At 36.7% G+C, this 14,088-nt stretch overlaps 4 protein-coding genes across 5 annotated transcripts; all 4 read right to left on the bottom strand.

Annotated features, from left to right (window-relative positions):
- Positions 3,242 to 5,744, bottom strand: LOC104707583 (chromatin remodeling protein EBS). The gene is made up of 5 exons (XM_010423955.2): positions 5,386 to 5,744; positions 4,502 to 4,844; positions 4,339 to 4,407; positions 3,808 to 3,949; positions 3,242 to 3,580 (listed from the first exon to the last, which is right to left on the bottom strand). The coding sequence occupies exons 1-5, from the start codon at positions 5,489 to 5,491 to the stop codon at positions 3,554 to 3,556; spliced, it is 687 nt and encodes a 228-aa protein (XP_010422257.1). The 5' UTR covers positions 5,492 to 5,744; the 3' UTR covers positions 3,242 to 3,553.
- On the bottom strand, positions 6,231 to 9,309 carry LOC104707584 (LRR receptor-like serine/threonine-protein kinase GSO1). 2 transcript variants are annotated; one of them, XM_019228553.1, is made up of 3 exons: positions 8,152 to 9,309; positions 6,980 to 8,067; positions 6,567 to 6,867 (listed from the first exon to the last, which is right to left on the bottom strand). In XM_019228553.1, the coding sequence occupies exons 1-3, from the start codon at positions 9,242 to 9,244 to the stop codon at positions 6,844 to 6,846; spliced, it is 2,205 nt and encodes a 734-aa protein (XP_019084098.1). In that variant the 5' UTR covers positions 9,245 to 9,309; the 3' UTR covers positions 6,567 to 6,843. The 2 variants fall into 2 exon arrangements, with proteins under 2 accessions (XP_010422258.1, XP_019084098.1); XM_010423956.2 differs by having other exon boundaries at positions 6,231 to 8,067; positions 8,152 to 9,307.
- LOC104707585 (chromatin remodeling protein EBS-like) lies at positions 9,343 to 10,802 on the bottom strand. Its single transcript, XM_010423957.2, has 4 exons — positions 10,404 to 10,802; positions 9,865 to 9,997; positions 9,551 to 9,647; positions 9,343 to 9,422 (listed from the first exon to the last, which is right to left on the bottom strand). Exons 1-3 carry the CDS (start codon positions 10,561 to 10,563, stop codon positions 9,578 to 9,580), a joined length of 363 nt encoding a protein of 120 aa, XP_010422259.1. The 5' UTR covers positions 10,564 to 10,802; the 3' UTR covers positions 9,343 to 9,422; positions 9,551 to 9,577.
- Positions 11,327 to 13,668, bottom strand: LOC104709718 (receptor-like protein 12). The gene is made up of 2 exons (XM_019228790.1): positions 13,218 to 13,668; positions 11,327 to 13,089 (listed from the first exon to the last, which is right to left on the bottom strand). The coding sequence occupies exons 1-2, from the start codon at positions 13,666 to 13,668 to the stop codon at positions 11,327 to 11,329; spliced, it is 2,214 nt and encodes a 737-aa protein (XP_019084335.1).

Raw genomic sequence — 14,088 nt, 5'->3', positions numbered from 1 at the left:
CCCAATCCACCAGTAGGTTATTGGTGCGCCAGGCGTTCCTCGAACCCTGGTCCCCACCCTTTAACAACCTTCCCACAGGACAAGTTGCCACCAATTGATCTGCAGATCAATTGGTGGCAACTTGTCCTGTGGGAAGGTTGTTAAAGGGTGGGGACCAGGGTTCGAGGAATGCCTGGCGCACCAATAACCTACTGTGGATTTGGATGAATAGTTCCATTTGCCCAGTGAGGGGTTAGGATCGATGCCCTGCAGGGCCAGCTTGGAGTCTGTTGGGCCGGCTAGCGGGAGGCTAGTGGGGCTCACGGACGGTCCGTTGGGGCAGCTAGCGGGGGGCTAGTGGGGCCCACGGACGGTCCGTTGGGGCAGCTAGCGGGGGTTAGTGGGGTCCGCGGGATGGGTTGTCATAGTCACTTCCCGGAAGGTCACCCATCCTGAGACTACTCCAGCTTAAGCACGCTTAACTCTAGAGTTCTCTCATGACTCTTGACCGAAAAGATAAGTGCACTCTGATGACATAGGTGGCCAAATCAATTCTTTTAAACATCTGTGCAAGTCTCTGAAACTGGGGTATCACATAAATACAAAGCAACATCGTCGTTTTGGCTGATTACTTTGTTATCTCCAGTGAACATCCAATATTCCAATCTTTCCTACTGTTGTTGTTAAGGTAAAATATTTTGGAGTAGAAAATGGAAAGTATTTGGAGGGAAAGGAACAATAAACTTCACCGTAGTTCTCAGAATTTTTCGATTCAATCTCCATAATCATCATGTCAACAATAAAAAATAGGATCGCTGCTTTTCGATCTCAGAATCCGGGATTGCTGAGTAATTGAACGACAACCATTTCTTCACCTATTTATCTTTCTACGATTTGAGCTATCTACTTGGCTTTTAATTATGAGTGTAGTTAGATTTTTTTTTTTTTTTTTTTTTTTGTGCAAAGACAATTAGATTCCTATGTAATGGTATTTTGCTATTAAGCTTGGATCTTTTATTTTTATTGCAGCAAATTGACTAAAAAAAGTGATATGGATGGAGAGACGAATATTATTGGATATCAAAGTTGACCTGTATTAATTCTTATAATTTGATTGGCTACCTGTTTTAACTGAAGTGTCAGAATTCCAAAATGCTGAGTTGTCAACAATGGAGAGAAGCACATCCTGTTTTTATTGTATTGATTGATATTGCAACCAAGTATTATGGGCCGTTAAACTCCATCTATAAAATGGATCCCATGAAATTTAGATGAAAATTAAGAATTGGAGAAGAAAATGTGACTATATTGATATGATTCTAGCATATTTCCATTTAAATTTATATATAATTAAAATTTTCCGCATCTCTTATGTTTAAGAGGAAATTATGGTGACTCTAAGTATTAGAGATGGCACGAACAAAAAAGATAGTGGAGAGTGGAGACGATCCAAATGATGATTCACCATTAATGGTATAGATATTAAATTAATATCTCTATAAATTTACATATATATATATATATATTGATATAATAATGTATAATTCTAAAAAATAAATTTTCTCCTAGACATTATCTCTATAGAACAGTTGGTATATTATATTTTTAAACTATAATATTATAAAATACTCTATAACATGTCATAAAAAAATAGCTAAAAAAGTCTCTTTAAGTTTTCAATTTCTAAATATGTACTATTTTTATTTTGATAGTTTTTTATTAAAATACAAAAATTGGTATTATAATTAATAAATTAATATTTATATTTCATATGTATAAGTGAATTTTTACCTATAGTATTTGTAATTTATTGTCAGTATTTTTTAATGTCAGTAATTTATTTTTTAATTCCAAAATCTTTTTTTAAATAAAATTGTCTCAATTTATAATTTTTAAGAATTAAAAAAATTAAAAAATACATCTGTAAATTAATAATTATTAGTTTACACTATTAAATAATAAATATTAATTTATAGATAAATTGATATAACTATACGTTAATAAAATGTCTTTTTGACAAAAAAAATTAATAAAATGTCTGATTCCAACAATATTAAGTTATAGAGGTTTTACTATATATACTGCAAAAGTATGATTCCTTTGGCAAGAAAAGAAAAGAGTCTTGGCATTGAAGAAACAAAACATGCGACTTATATTCCATGCCAACTTAGGCTTCATGTTGAGACAGATTCGGAAAAAAAATTAACACAGATATTTCAAAAGCTGAATCGTATATAAATTCCATTTATATCATATTTTATTATTGTAATAATTTTGATATTTTTGAATGAGACCAAAATATAACCAAAATATTAGACAAAATTTGGAAAGTAACGTAGAGTTATGGCCGTTAAACTCCATCTATAAAATAAATCTTGTGAAATTTAAATTCAAAAACTTGGAGAAGAAAATGTGGATTTCGATACGTTACGATTAGTTAGAAATCTATATTAATAAAAAGTAAAAGCTATAAGTTTTTGAGAACGTCATATAGGATTTTAAACAACCAATGGAGATTTGATATTTTCATTAGAAATAAATGACAAATAAATGTTGTTCTATGGGCCAATTTATGTGATAACCAAAATGATAAATAAAATAAAAAAATATATCAAATAACTTAAAGTTAAGGAGAATAGGATTAAGGGTAGTTAAAATTACAGTTTTAGTGTTTTGATGTGGTGGTAGAGAAGGATGGTGGTGGCCGGCCGCCAAAGGTTGCAGTGGTGGCCGAAGGTGGCGGCGGTGTTAGTAAGAATGGTAGAGGTTGTGAAGATGAGGGTAAATTTGACAATAATATATAATATACATAGAATATGATAGATTTGTGGTTAGTATAGTTAGTTTTTGAATTAAAGATTTTTTGTTGGTTACATATACATTGCAATTCCTCTTGTTCTATTAATTTTTTATTTTTTTTTTCTTTGGTTTTAATGTTAAGAGTAAGTTCTATTATTGTTTCCAAATATTTTTCCTTTTTCATTATAAGCTACACTGTTAGGATTATACATAGATATTTCTAATCAAAATGTGAAATTATCGGCGACAAATGTTTCTTAATCAGGTACTAAACATAAAGTTAGCTTGCATTCTACTTCTGTTAAGAACTTAAAAAAAAAAAAAAAGATATGCACCTATTTAATTTGTGTTCCAACTCTGACATCGGTTTAGACATGGTTTTATCAGCAGAAAACCGACCTGGTTATCACAATCTGCGTTCGCATGACAAACCGACCTGGCGGGTAGGCACACTAACTAACCATTCCTGTCGGATCTGATATTTACTTATTTGAGTTGGCCGGAGGCAAAGTGTGTCCAACGTTTTGAGTCTCTCAATCTCAGAAAAAAACAATCCACAGTAAAAAAAAATCTCTCAGGTGCGTTGAAACATTTTTAAGTTATTATCCCCATGAAATTTTCGGCTATACAGCTCTTTGCACATTCTCTCTGGTTCTTCTTTCTCTCTCTTTTCACAACATCAAATGACGATAAGACAAAACCCTAATTAACTTAAATCTGCACCCAAAGAGCTTCAAGTTAACTTTTACTACTCATAAGAGGCTCTTACCCGCGATCATCTTTTCCGGCGCTTGGCTTCCACCTGAACACACCAAGTTGTTGTTAACACCAGAACAAGTTGTTTCAAGCATACCATTTAAAACAAACGGATTTGATCCGGATGAGAGAAGAGATCAACAATGGAATTTTGGTTTTTGTGGGTTTACTAAGATCTCAAAAATAGAGTCAATGATGGTGGCAAAGCTTATTGCTATGATGCTATCAAAGTAACAACTGAAGTTGAAAAAACACGAAGAAGACAAAACCTACCTTAAGATCATTGGTTGGTGATGAAGCAAACCCGTTCTGAGATCTTTTGACTCCATCTTCATCAGAGCTGCATTCAACACATACAAAGTGCTCCAGCTTCTTTGCTTCTTCAATCGTCATGCCTACACACGCTGGGTGATACCTACAATGACATAGTTGTAACTCCTACAATTTAATGAAAATAACATATCACGCAATAACTCTTCTGACTAGTCTGACATCACAAGGAGCTCAAACAGTGAGCACCCAGTATTTTCCGGTGTAATAAAAGCAAACAAGCAACATAAATGATTTCCTAACAAATTCCCCAAGAAAGCTATAGGCTTTTCAACTAGAAGAATGATACAGAGATCTGACTTTTTCTGTACCAGAGACCATTTATATCCGAAATTTTACACAAAGCAAGTTGTTCCGGATTAGGAATAGCAATTTTCTAAGAGTATATTATGATCAGAATTATATCTTACAAGTTGAGTAACTATACTTGGTAAAACAAGGAGGTGAAATAGAATGATGAAGATTAGCATTTACCAGTCCTTGCACCCTTCACACTGCACCATCAGATCATCTGGGTTATACGGCATTTCACATTTGCAGTACCTGTCGAGCCAAGTAAATCCCAAAAAGAATAAATAAAACTCATGGAAATCACAGGAGAGAAAAAGGCAAGCTTCATTACTATATATCTACTTACACAGCAACTCGATCAGGGGTAAATGCGCCAGTAGCAGCCTTATACTCGAATCTACAATAATAATCTTCCGCTCCAACATTTTCAAGCCTAGTGTAGTTTTTAAAGGTGTGAACGATACATTTCCCTTCGATGGTGTGTGCACTTTGCACATCATAGTGATCAGACAAGAAGAGCTCTTTGGCTCCATGGAACTGTCTCCTTCCCCCAAGTGATTCCTCAGGACGGTAATACCAACGACAATGCACCTTCACATTGTTCCTAGCATCTGCTTCAATCTTCTCAACACGCGCCACATAAGGAGGCTTACCAGCATCCGATGGACGCATTAACACACAATCACCCACTGCAAAAAACCACCTCAACAATCACATTTCCAAGTTCAACTAAATTGATAAAAACAAAAACAGCATATCTGTATTCCACACAGTATACTCAAATGATCATAAGCATTATCGTTCCTTTTCATTGTATAATGCAATGCATACACCTAGTTAGTCACCAATTAAGCCCAAGGCACACACTTTCCAAATGGCAAATACAATACAGTAAAAAAATGTCACTTCATAAACTCCAAAACAAAACGAAATCTACCAAAAGATCACATTCTGCATAAAAGTACATATTCCAAAGTGTACGTATTCAGCAGTAGTGACGTAACACAACTTCATTGAATCAAACCTCAAAGCATCCAATAAAGTTTATATAAAAAGAACAGATTTTTTTTCCCCCCTTTCAATTGAGTGTTATATACTACTTGGTAGAGACAAAGCAAGAGGCTTGCATCCAAAAATTCAAAGCAAAAAATCAGTTTATAGAAATCTGCAATTACCCAAAAGAGTGATTTATTCTATACAGAGTTCACATAGAGCTTGATTTGGACTAACCTCTAACAACTTTGGTGGTGCCTCTGATAGTATACGAGTCGATATCTTTCTTGCCAAGCTTGCTCTTCGCCGATGAAGAAGCCACACCAGGTCGAGTTTTCGCCATTATATCTTAGGTTTTTGTTTTCCACCGACTCGCTAGCTCGATTAAGCTGGGTTTTTGTTTGGTTTCTCGAAATGTATAAAGATTGACACTTTCTATAAGATCAGAAGAAGCTTGAGATCGATGGGATGAAGAAGAAGAAGAAATCACAGAGGAACGAAGAGATAAATCTAGAACCCTAGATTCCCTCTCGGAGAAGATGAAGTTTTTTCCTTTTTCATTTTATTTTTGTTGTTTTTTTCCCAAACTTAAAATATGAGCCATTTATTACAAGTTTTGTTCAGAAACAATTTATAAGATTTAAAAAAAAAAACTTCTAACACAGAGTAGAAGAAACAATATTGTATTTTTTTTGTTTGTCTTTTATTCGAAATTTTAATAGCCTAAAAATTATTTTTAAACAAAATGATTTTGATTAAAGATGATACATTATAATATCAAGTCAAATTACTAATACATGTAAAAAATGCAATCTGAAATTGTGTTATGCATCACATCTATTATTTTATATGTAAGTAAAACTTTATTTAGCAAAATCCAACAAATAGTGTTTTTGGCAAAAAATAATAATAATAACAAATAATAAAAACTTCAAATTTTTACTGAGATGCAACAAAATAATTAATTTTAATTTTCATATCAACCTCTTGTTTTTGTAATCATCATAATTTTTTTTTTGGTTACGAGCTGATGATAGAAGAAAATTTTGTAAAAAAATTTATTTTAAATATTTTTGATGAGTAGTAATTTCTGTTACTTCCACATTCCATTGGAGTACATAAATACAAGTGTTATAAGAAATCCACAAGGACAACCTATGGCTGCAGCTTTCCATGAAAACATTATTTCCTCTTCTTCATCTTCCTCTTCTTCTTCTTCTTCATGTGGTGGCTTCTTCTTCTGCGTAGAGCATGGTACTTGGATTTGCATTCCACAAATTTTGCTGTTGTTGACATAAATGTTTGGATCATTCAATCTGTCTAGCTGAGGACCTTCAGGAATTCTACCTGCAAGCTTGTTGTTACTCAAATCCAAAGTATTCAGCTCTCTTAGCTTGGATAACGTTTTCGGGATTCTTCCACAGAGGTTGTTGTGTGAAAGATCTAAGCTCTCTAGCTTGTCAAGATCTCCAAAACTTTGTGGGATTGATCCAGAGAACTCGTTGTTGGAGAGGTTCAAAACCTTTAGGCTTTTGAGACTGCCTAAAGAAGCTGGGATATCTCCGTGTAGCTTGTTCTTTGAGAGATCTATGAGAGTGTAGAGGTAGAAATTTCTCTGGAAAAGAACTTGTTTTGATTTCTTCCAGTTCACTACAAGACTAAATATATCTTGTGTTTTGATGTCTATTAAACTTTCTACGTCGGTATTGCTGGTGTAACCTACACGCATAGACAACAACGATGAGCTCACACGAGACATTATCATGCATGTAAGATTCCCAAGAGATGAAGGGAGATATCCATCAAGATTGTTTTCAGAGAGATCCAAGACCTGAAGGCTTATGAGATTTGATATGCCTTCTGGGATTGGACCTTTGAGGGAATTGTTTCTCAGGCTCAGAACCTCTAGAGAAGAATAAGACCGGGATATAATATTCGGGAAGCCCCCAGAGATTTTGTTGTCATGGAGATCAAGACGCATCAGACTTGAGAGATTTCTGAAATTCTGAGGAAAATCGCCACTATTATTGTTGCCACTCATTAAGAGCATACTGATGGACTCCCCAAAGTAAGATGGAACATCCCCAGAGAACTCGTTGGAAGATATATCGAGCCACACAAGGAGTGACTCGGGACTGAACCTCGGGAATTCACCTGATAATCTATTCTTTGACAAATCCAACAAATTCAGCAAGGAGCTCTTTGTAATAGACTCTGGTACTGATCCTGAGAAGTTGTTTTCAGACAGCATGAGTACTATGATCTGTGATACGCCAATTATATCAGGGATCTGACCAGAGAAGTTGTTCCTTGACAGTAAAAGACATGATAACCTCTGAGCCTGAAACAAATTTGGAGGCAGTGGGCCTGAGAGTCTGTTGTCTGACAAAATTATGACTTCGATTGTCAGATTAATTAGCCATTCGGGGAAACTTCCTTCGAGTCTGTTCATGCTTAAATCCAAGTAAGCAAGAGTTGTTTGATTCTTGAGCCAATCCAGAATATTCCCTTCTAAGTCACAAGATCTAAGTGACAGATGTGTTAACTTAGTCTGTTGAAAGGCATTGTTGCTCCATTGCAGTTTGTTTCCTCCAAGCCGCAGTATCTTCAGCTTCTGAAGACCAAACAACCAAGCTGTGGGAATCTCACGTAACGAGCCATTGTTATTCTCAAGCTCAAGGGTTTCAAGGTTTTTCAGATTCTGAATCGACAATGGAATTCCACCCGACAATTTGTTCATGCTCAAAGACAGAGTCGATAGATTGACTAAGTTCCCAATACCCTCTGGAATCTCAGAAGACAAGGAATTGTTCTGAACATCAAACTTAGTGAGCTTGGTTAAACGTGATACCGACAACGGTATAGAACCATTGAACTTGTTCTTCCTCAAACTCAGCTCCCGAAGTTCGGCAAGACTACCTTGTAAGATTTAGGTAAGAAACAGTTTAACACAGCTTCAATCTTCATAACTTTTAGTTTTTGAGAATTTATTTTCTAGTTTACCTATTTCTGGAGGAATGTCTCCACCGATGAGATTCTCATCTAAGATCAGTTCCTGCAGATTCTTGAGCTTTTTGATGTCACCACTCAACGAACCCCCTATAACATTGTTGCTTAAGTCAAGACGCTGAAGAGTCTTCAAAGAGAACAATTCATGAGGAATAGAGCCGTTCAAGCTATTCCTACTCATGTCAAGAGAGATCAAGCTGGTCAAGTTCACAAACGCATCTCCAGGAATCTCTCCTCCAAAATCATTCTGGCTTAAGTTTAGATATTGAAGAGTCTTCAAAGAGGAGAACAATGTAGGAGGTATAGAGCCGTTCAAGCTATTCCAACTAATGTCAAGAGCGATCAAGTTGGTCAAGTTCACAAACGCATCTCCAGGAATCTCTCCTTCAAAACCACTTAAGCTTAAGTTAAGATACTTAAGAGTCTTCAAAGAGAACAACTTAGGAGGTATAGAGCCGTTAAAGAGATTATAACTCATGTCAAGGGAGATCAACCGTGGCAAGTTCAAAAACGCATCTCCATGCATCTCTCCTTCAAAACCACTCAGGCTTATGTTAAGATACTGAAGATTCTTCAAAGAGAACAAATTAGGAGGGATAGAGCATTTAAAGAGATTATAACTCATGTTAAGAGAGATTAACCTGGTCATATTCTCAAACGCATCTCCAGGAATCTCTCCTTGTATGTAATTATGCGAGATATCAAGCGTAACGAGAGAATTTATACGCAGGACCGGTCTCAGAATGCTTAAACTCACTGAGACCATGTTCTGTGTATAAATGAGGTCCGCCTTGCCATAATCGGAAATAGCGCTCAGATCTAGGCCTATCACTTCTCTTGAAGGCGAACGAGCGTTACATCTCACAAGTTGCCATTTGCAGCAATCGGAGTTTGGCCTCCATGTCTTGAAATGTCCCATTAAGTCGATTTCAGCTTTGGAGTTGTTGACATTGTGAGTCATCAGCAGGTTCTTGAACTCGAGAAGGGATTGTCTTTGGTCTTGTGGGCAAGAGAAAGATAGTTTGGGTATGAAGAAGACGAAGAAGAAGATGAAGAGCAAGCAGGAGAGAGGACATGGCTTCAGCATTTTTTTCTCAAAGCTTTTTGCGGTTCGCCACTTACTGTGTCTTCTTTGTCTTGCTTTGTAATTATAACAATTCCAAGTTGATTGGTAAAATGACTGAAATCCGAACAAATATGACTTTTCGGGTCTTCCACCTCATGTTGTTGAAATTTCCATCATGTTGACTTGACTCCACAGTTGTCTAAAAAACACAACAAAGATATACATATGACATTTGATTATATGCTCTCACCAAACTAACAATGTATAACTGTTCCCAAAAATGATGTATAAAACTCAAAAACGCATAAAAGGCGAAATTGGCAGTACCTGTAGAGCCAAGTAAATCCCATAAACTCAAAAACCGCACCCTTCACAGTGCACAATCAGATCATTTGGGTTATACGGCATTTCACATTTGCAGTACCTGTAGAGCCAAGTAAATCCTAAAAGGATAAATAAAAAAAACTCATGGAAAATACAGGAGAGAAAAATGCATGTTTCATTACTACAATAATAATCTTCCTCTCCAACTCGATTAGGGGTAAATGCGCCAGTCGCAGCTTTGTATTCGAAACTACAATAATAATCTTCCGCTCCAACATTTTCAAGCCTAGTGTAGTTTTTAAAGGTGTGAACAATACATTTTCCTTGGAGGAAGGTAATACCAACGACAATGCACCTTCACATTGTTCCTAGCATCTGCTTCAATCTTCTCAACACGCGCCACAGATGGAGGCTTACCGCTTACCAGCATCCAATGGACACAATCGCCCACTGCAAAAAAACACCGCAACAATCACATTGCCAAAATTAACTAAATTGATTAAAAATAAAAATAGCAGATCTGTGTTGCACACAAACTACAGTATAGAAATCATTCCCTTTTGCATACAACTAGTTAGTCACCAATCAAGCCTAAAGCACATACAACACAGTAAAAAAATGTTCCCTTCATAACCACAAAAAAACGAAATCTACCCAAGGTCACAACTTCAAAAAGTGTACGTATTCAGCAGTAGTGACGTAACAGAATTTCGTTGATACATATTTTTTTCCCCTTTCTTTCAAATTGAAATGAGTGTTTATAGAAATATATAATCGAAGCTCAATAACCCAAAACGAAGCATTCAAAAGAGTGATTAGTTTTACAGAGTTCACATAGAGCATGATTTGGACTAACCTCTAACGACAATGAAATTTTCCAGCCATGGCGGATCTCTACCGTCGAATTGGTAAGCTATATGTAAGGAATCGTTTGGCTTTCTCAGCCACGATGTCCCGCTTACGTCTGGCACCGTTATGTCCCCATGATGAACCTTGGCCGGCTTTCTATCCGACATCGGTGGTTTCCTCAACACCGGTTGGTTGGCTTCCTCATCAACTATGGCTGGCTTTTATCCGTTTGGGCGGCTCTTGGCAGACCTCACCGGATCTATGTCGTTTCCTTTTCGGCAATCTCGGCACCGGGTCGTTTCCACGAGTTTTCTCTTACCTCTTTCGAGGCTCCGCCATGCCAATTTCAGGAAGCAATGTTGAAGGTCTAACTACTAGCAAGCGAGAACAACAAGATTTGAAGATTAGTTTTTTGATGATTCCTTGACGTTATTAGGTTTCCAAGTCTTTCAAAAGCATCAATGAGGGGAAGTTGTTAGAATTTTTGCTAGCATCGACTTCTTTTCTGTTGTCTTTTTATTTCAAATTTTCAATAGCCTAAAATATTGTTTTAAATCAATCATGATTTTGATAAAATGATATATTAAGCCAATAATTTATACCTGTAAAGTATTTGATTTGAAATGGTGTTAGAATGTTAAATGCATTTATATTTAAATATAAGAGAAACAAACTTTACTATAACAACAACTCCCTCCAAGTCTCCAACATACTGTATAATGTTTTTGGCAACCAAACAAAAAAAGAAAACAATTCCCACAAATAATGTTTAATTATGAATTTTTATGAGATGCATACGATGTAAAATATTGAACATATTACAATTTTTTTTGTTAAGTCAACATATTACTAATTTGTAAACATCGTTCATAAACTTTCAATAAACTTATGATAGAAAAAAAAATTATTTTAAATATTACTCAAAATTTGTTACTTCCACATCTTCTCATTGTACATAAACACAAGTGCTATAAGAAATCCACAAATACAACCTATGGCTGCAGCTTTCCATGAAAACATTGTTTCCTCTTCTTCTTCATTTGATGGCTCCATCTCCTGCGTAGAGCATGGTACTTGGATTTGCACTCCACAGATTTCGCTGTTGTTGGCGTAAATGTTTGGATCATTCAATCTGTCTAGCTGAGGACCTTCAGGGATCCTACCTGTAAGCTTGTTGTTACTCAAATCTAAAGTATTCAGCTCGCTTAGCTTGGATAACGTTTTCGGGATTTCGCCAATGAGGTTGTTGTGTGAAAGGTCTAAGCTCTCTAGCGTGTCAAGATCTCCAAAACTTTGTGGGATTGATCCCGAGAACTCATTGTTGGAGAGGTTCAAAAGCTTTAGGCTTTTGAGATTGCCTAAAGACGCTGGGATTTCTCCGTGTAGCTTGTTCTTGGAGAGATCTATGAGAGTGTAGAGGTAGAAATTTCTCTGGAAAATAACTTGTTTTGATTTCTTCCAGTTCACTACAAGACTAAATATATTTTTTGCTTTGATGTCTATTAACCTTTCTACGTCGGTATTGAAGCTGAAAAGGAGACGCATAGCCGAAGATGAGCTCACAGGAGATTTTATCATGCATGTAAGATTCCTAAGAGATGAAGGGAGATATCCATCCAGATTGTTCTCAGAGAGATCTAAGACCTGAAGCCTTGTGAGATTTGATATGCTCTCTGGGATTGAACCTTTAAGGGAATTGTTTCTCAGGCTAAGAACCTCTAGAGAATAAGGCAACCGGGAGGTTAAACTCGCAAACTCTCCAGAGATTTTGTTGTCATGGAGATCAAGACGGATCAGACGTGAGAGATTTCTGAAGTTCTTAGGAAATTCACCATTGAAATTGTTGTCATTCATTAAGAGCATACTAATGGCACTCCCGAAGTAAGATGGAATATCCCCAGAGAACTCGTTGGAAGATATATCGAGCCACACAAGGTATGGACCTAACCCCGGGAATTCACCTGATAATCTATTCTTGGGCAGACCAAACCTTGGGAATTCACCTGATAATCTATTCTTAGACAAGTCCAACAACGTCGTGTAGCCTTTTGTAATAGAATTTGGTACTGATCCTGTGAAGTTGTTTTCAGACAACATGAGTACCCTGATAGATGATGATATGGGAGTCGTATCAGGGATCTGACCAGAGAAATTGTTCCTTGATAGTACAAGACATGATAAGCTCCCAGACTGAAACAAATGTGGAGGCAGTGAGCCTGAGAGTCTGTTGTCTGACAAAATTATTATTCCAATGGTCAGATTAGATAGCCATGCGGGGAAACGTCCTTCGAGTCTGTTCATGCTCAAATCCAAGTAAACAAGACTTGTTTGATTCTTGAGCCAATCCGGAATATTCCCTTGTAAGCCACAAGACCTAAGTGACAGATGTGTTAACTTAGACTGTAGAAAGGAAAAACCATTGTTGTCCCACTGGAGTTTGTTTCCTCCAAGCCGCAATATCTCCAGCTTCTGAAGACCAAACAACCAAGCTGTGGGAATCTGACCTGACAAGCCATTGGTATTCTCAAGCTCAAGGGTTTCAAGATTTTTCAGATTCCGAATCGACGATGGAATTCCACCCGACAACTTATTCAAGCTCAAAGACAGAACTGATAGACTGACTAAGTTCCCAATACCGTCTGGAATCTTAGAAGACAAGGAATTGTTCTGAACATCAAACGTTTTGAGCTTCACTAACCATGATACGGACAACGGTATAGAACAATTGAACTTGTTCCGCCTCAAACTCAGCGTTCGCAATTCGACAAGACCACCTTGTAAGATTTTAAAAGGTAGGAAACAGTTTCATTCAGCCCCATACCCTCATCCTTCAATTCATGAGCAGTTACTTGAATTTCTTCAACTTGTTTCACCACTGGAATGGTGTCACTCATCTTAAAATTCAGAAACTTTCCAACGATGATTTTCTTGGCACTTGCAACTTCAGACTTGTACTTTTTCTCCAATGATTCCCACAACTGTTTTGGGCTTTGGAAAATGTGATAAACATCATAGAGAGAATCATCCAAGGCATTAAGAATATAATTGTTGCACAAAAACTCGTTTTGTGTCCATGCCTCTGATGCCTTGATGATTTCATCTGAAATGTCACCTTCAACCGGTAGTTCCGGTGCTTCTGAAGTCACGTATTGTGCCAGATTCAATGTTGTTAGATAAAACAACATCTTTTGCTGCCATCTCTTGAAATCCACTCCTCGGAACACAAAAGGCTTCTCAATGTGATTCTTCACAACTGCAGCAGATTGATCCATCTATCAATTCCAAAACAACAAAGAGAAAATTTTGTCTTAGATTGTTGTTCCCAGAATATAGATGCAGATCAGAATACACGTATTTAACTACAACTCACTTGATAATTCTTTGTTTCTTACGAGACTGAAACGTACGTTGATAGAGGCTTGCAGATCGCAATCTCCTAAGACAGAATTTCACCCCTACTATGGTGTAAGTAGCTTTAGTGGGTGTCTATCTTGCAGGATACAACTATCGATCTCTGTATTGACACCTTACAAAGACCCTAGCAAACCTACTCTGAGATTTCCAGAAAAATGATTTTAGAGAAGAAGAAGATTGAATCAAGTTCAATCTCTGTTTCTCTCGTACGTATTGTTTCTCTCTCTTCTACCCTGTTCTCGACAACTTCTCGTCTTTATATATTAAACCAAGAGACG

This window comes from Camelina sativa, chromosome 8, assembly GCF_000633955.1.
Source record: "Camelina sativa cultivar DH55 chromosome 8, Cs, whole genome shotgun sequence".
NCBI lineage: Eukaryota > Viridiplantae > Streptophyta > Magnoliopsida > Brassicales > Brassicaceae > Camelina > Camelina sativa.
The sequence above is the reverse complement of the archived record's forward strand: the minus strand, read 5'-3'. Positions and strand labels throughout refer to the sequence as shown.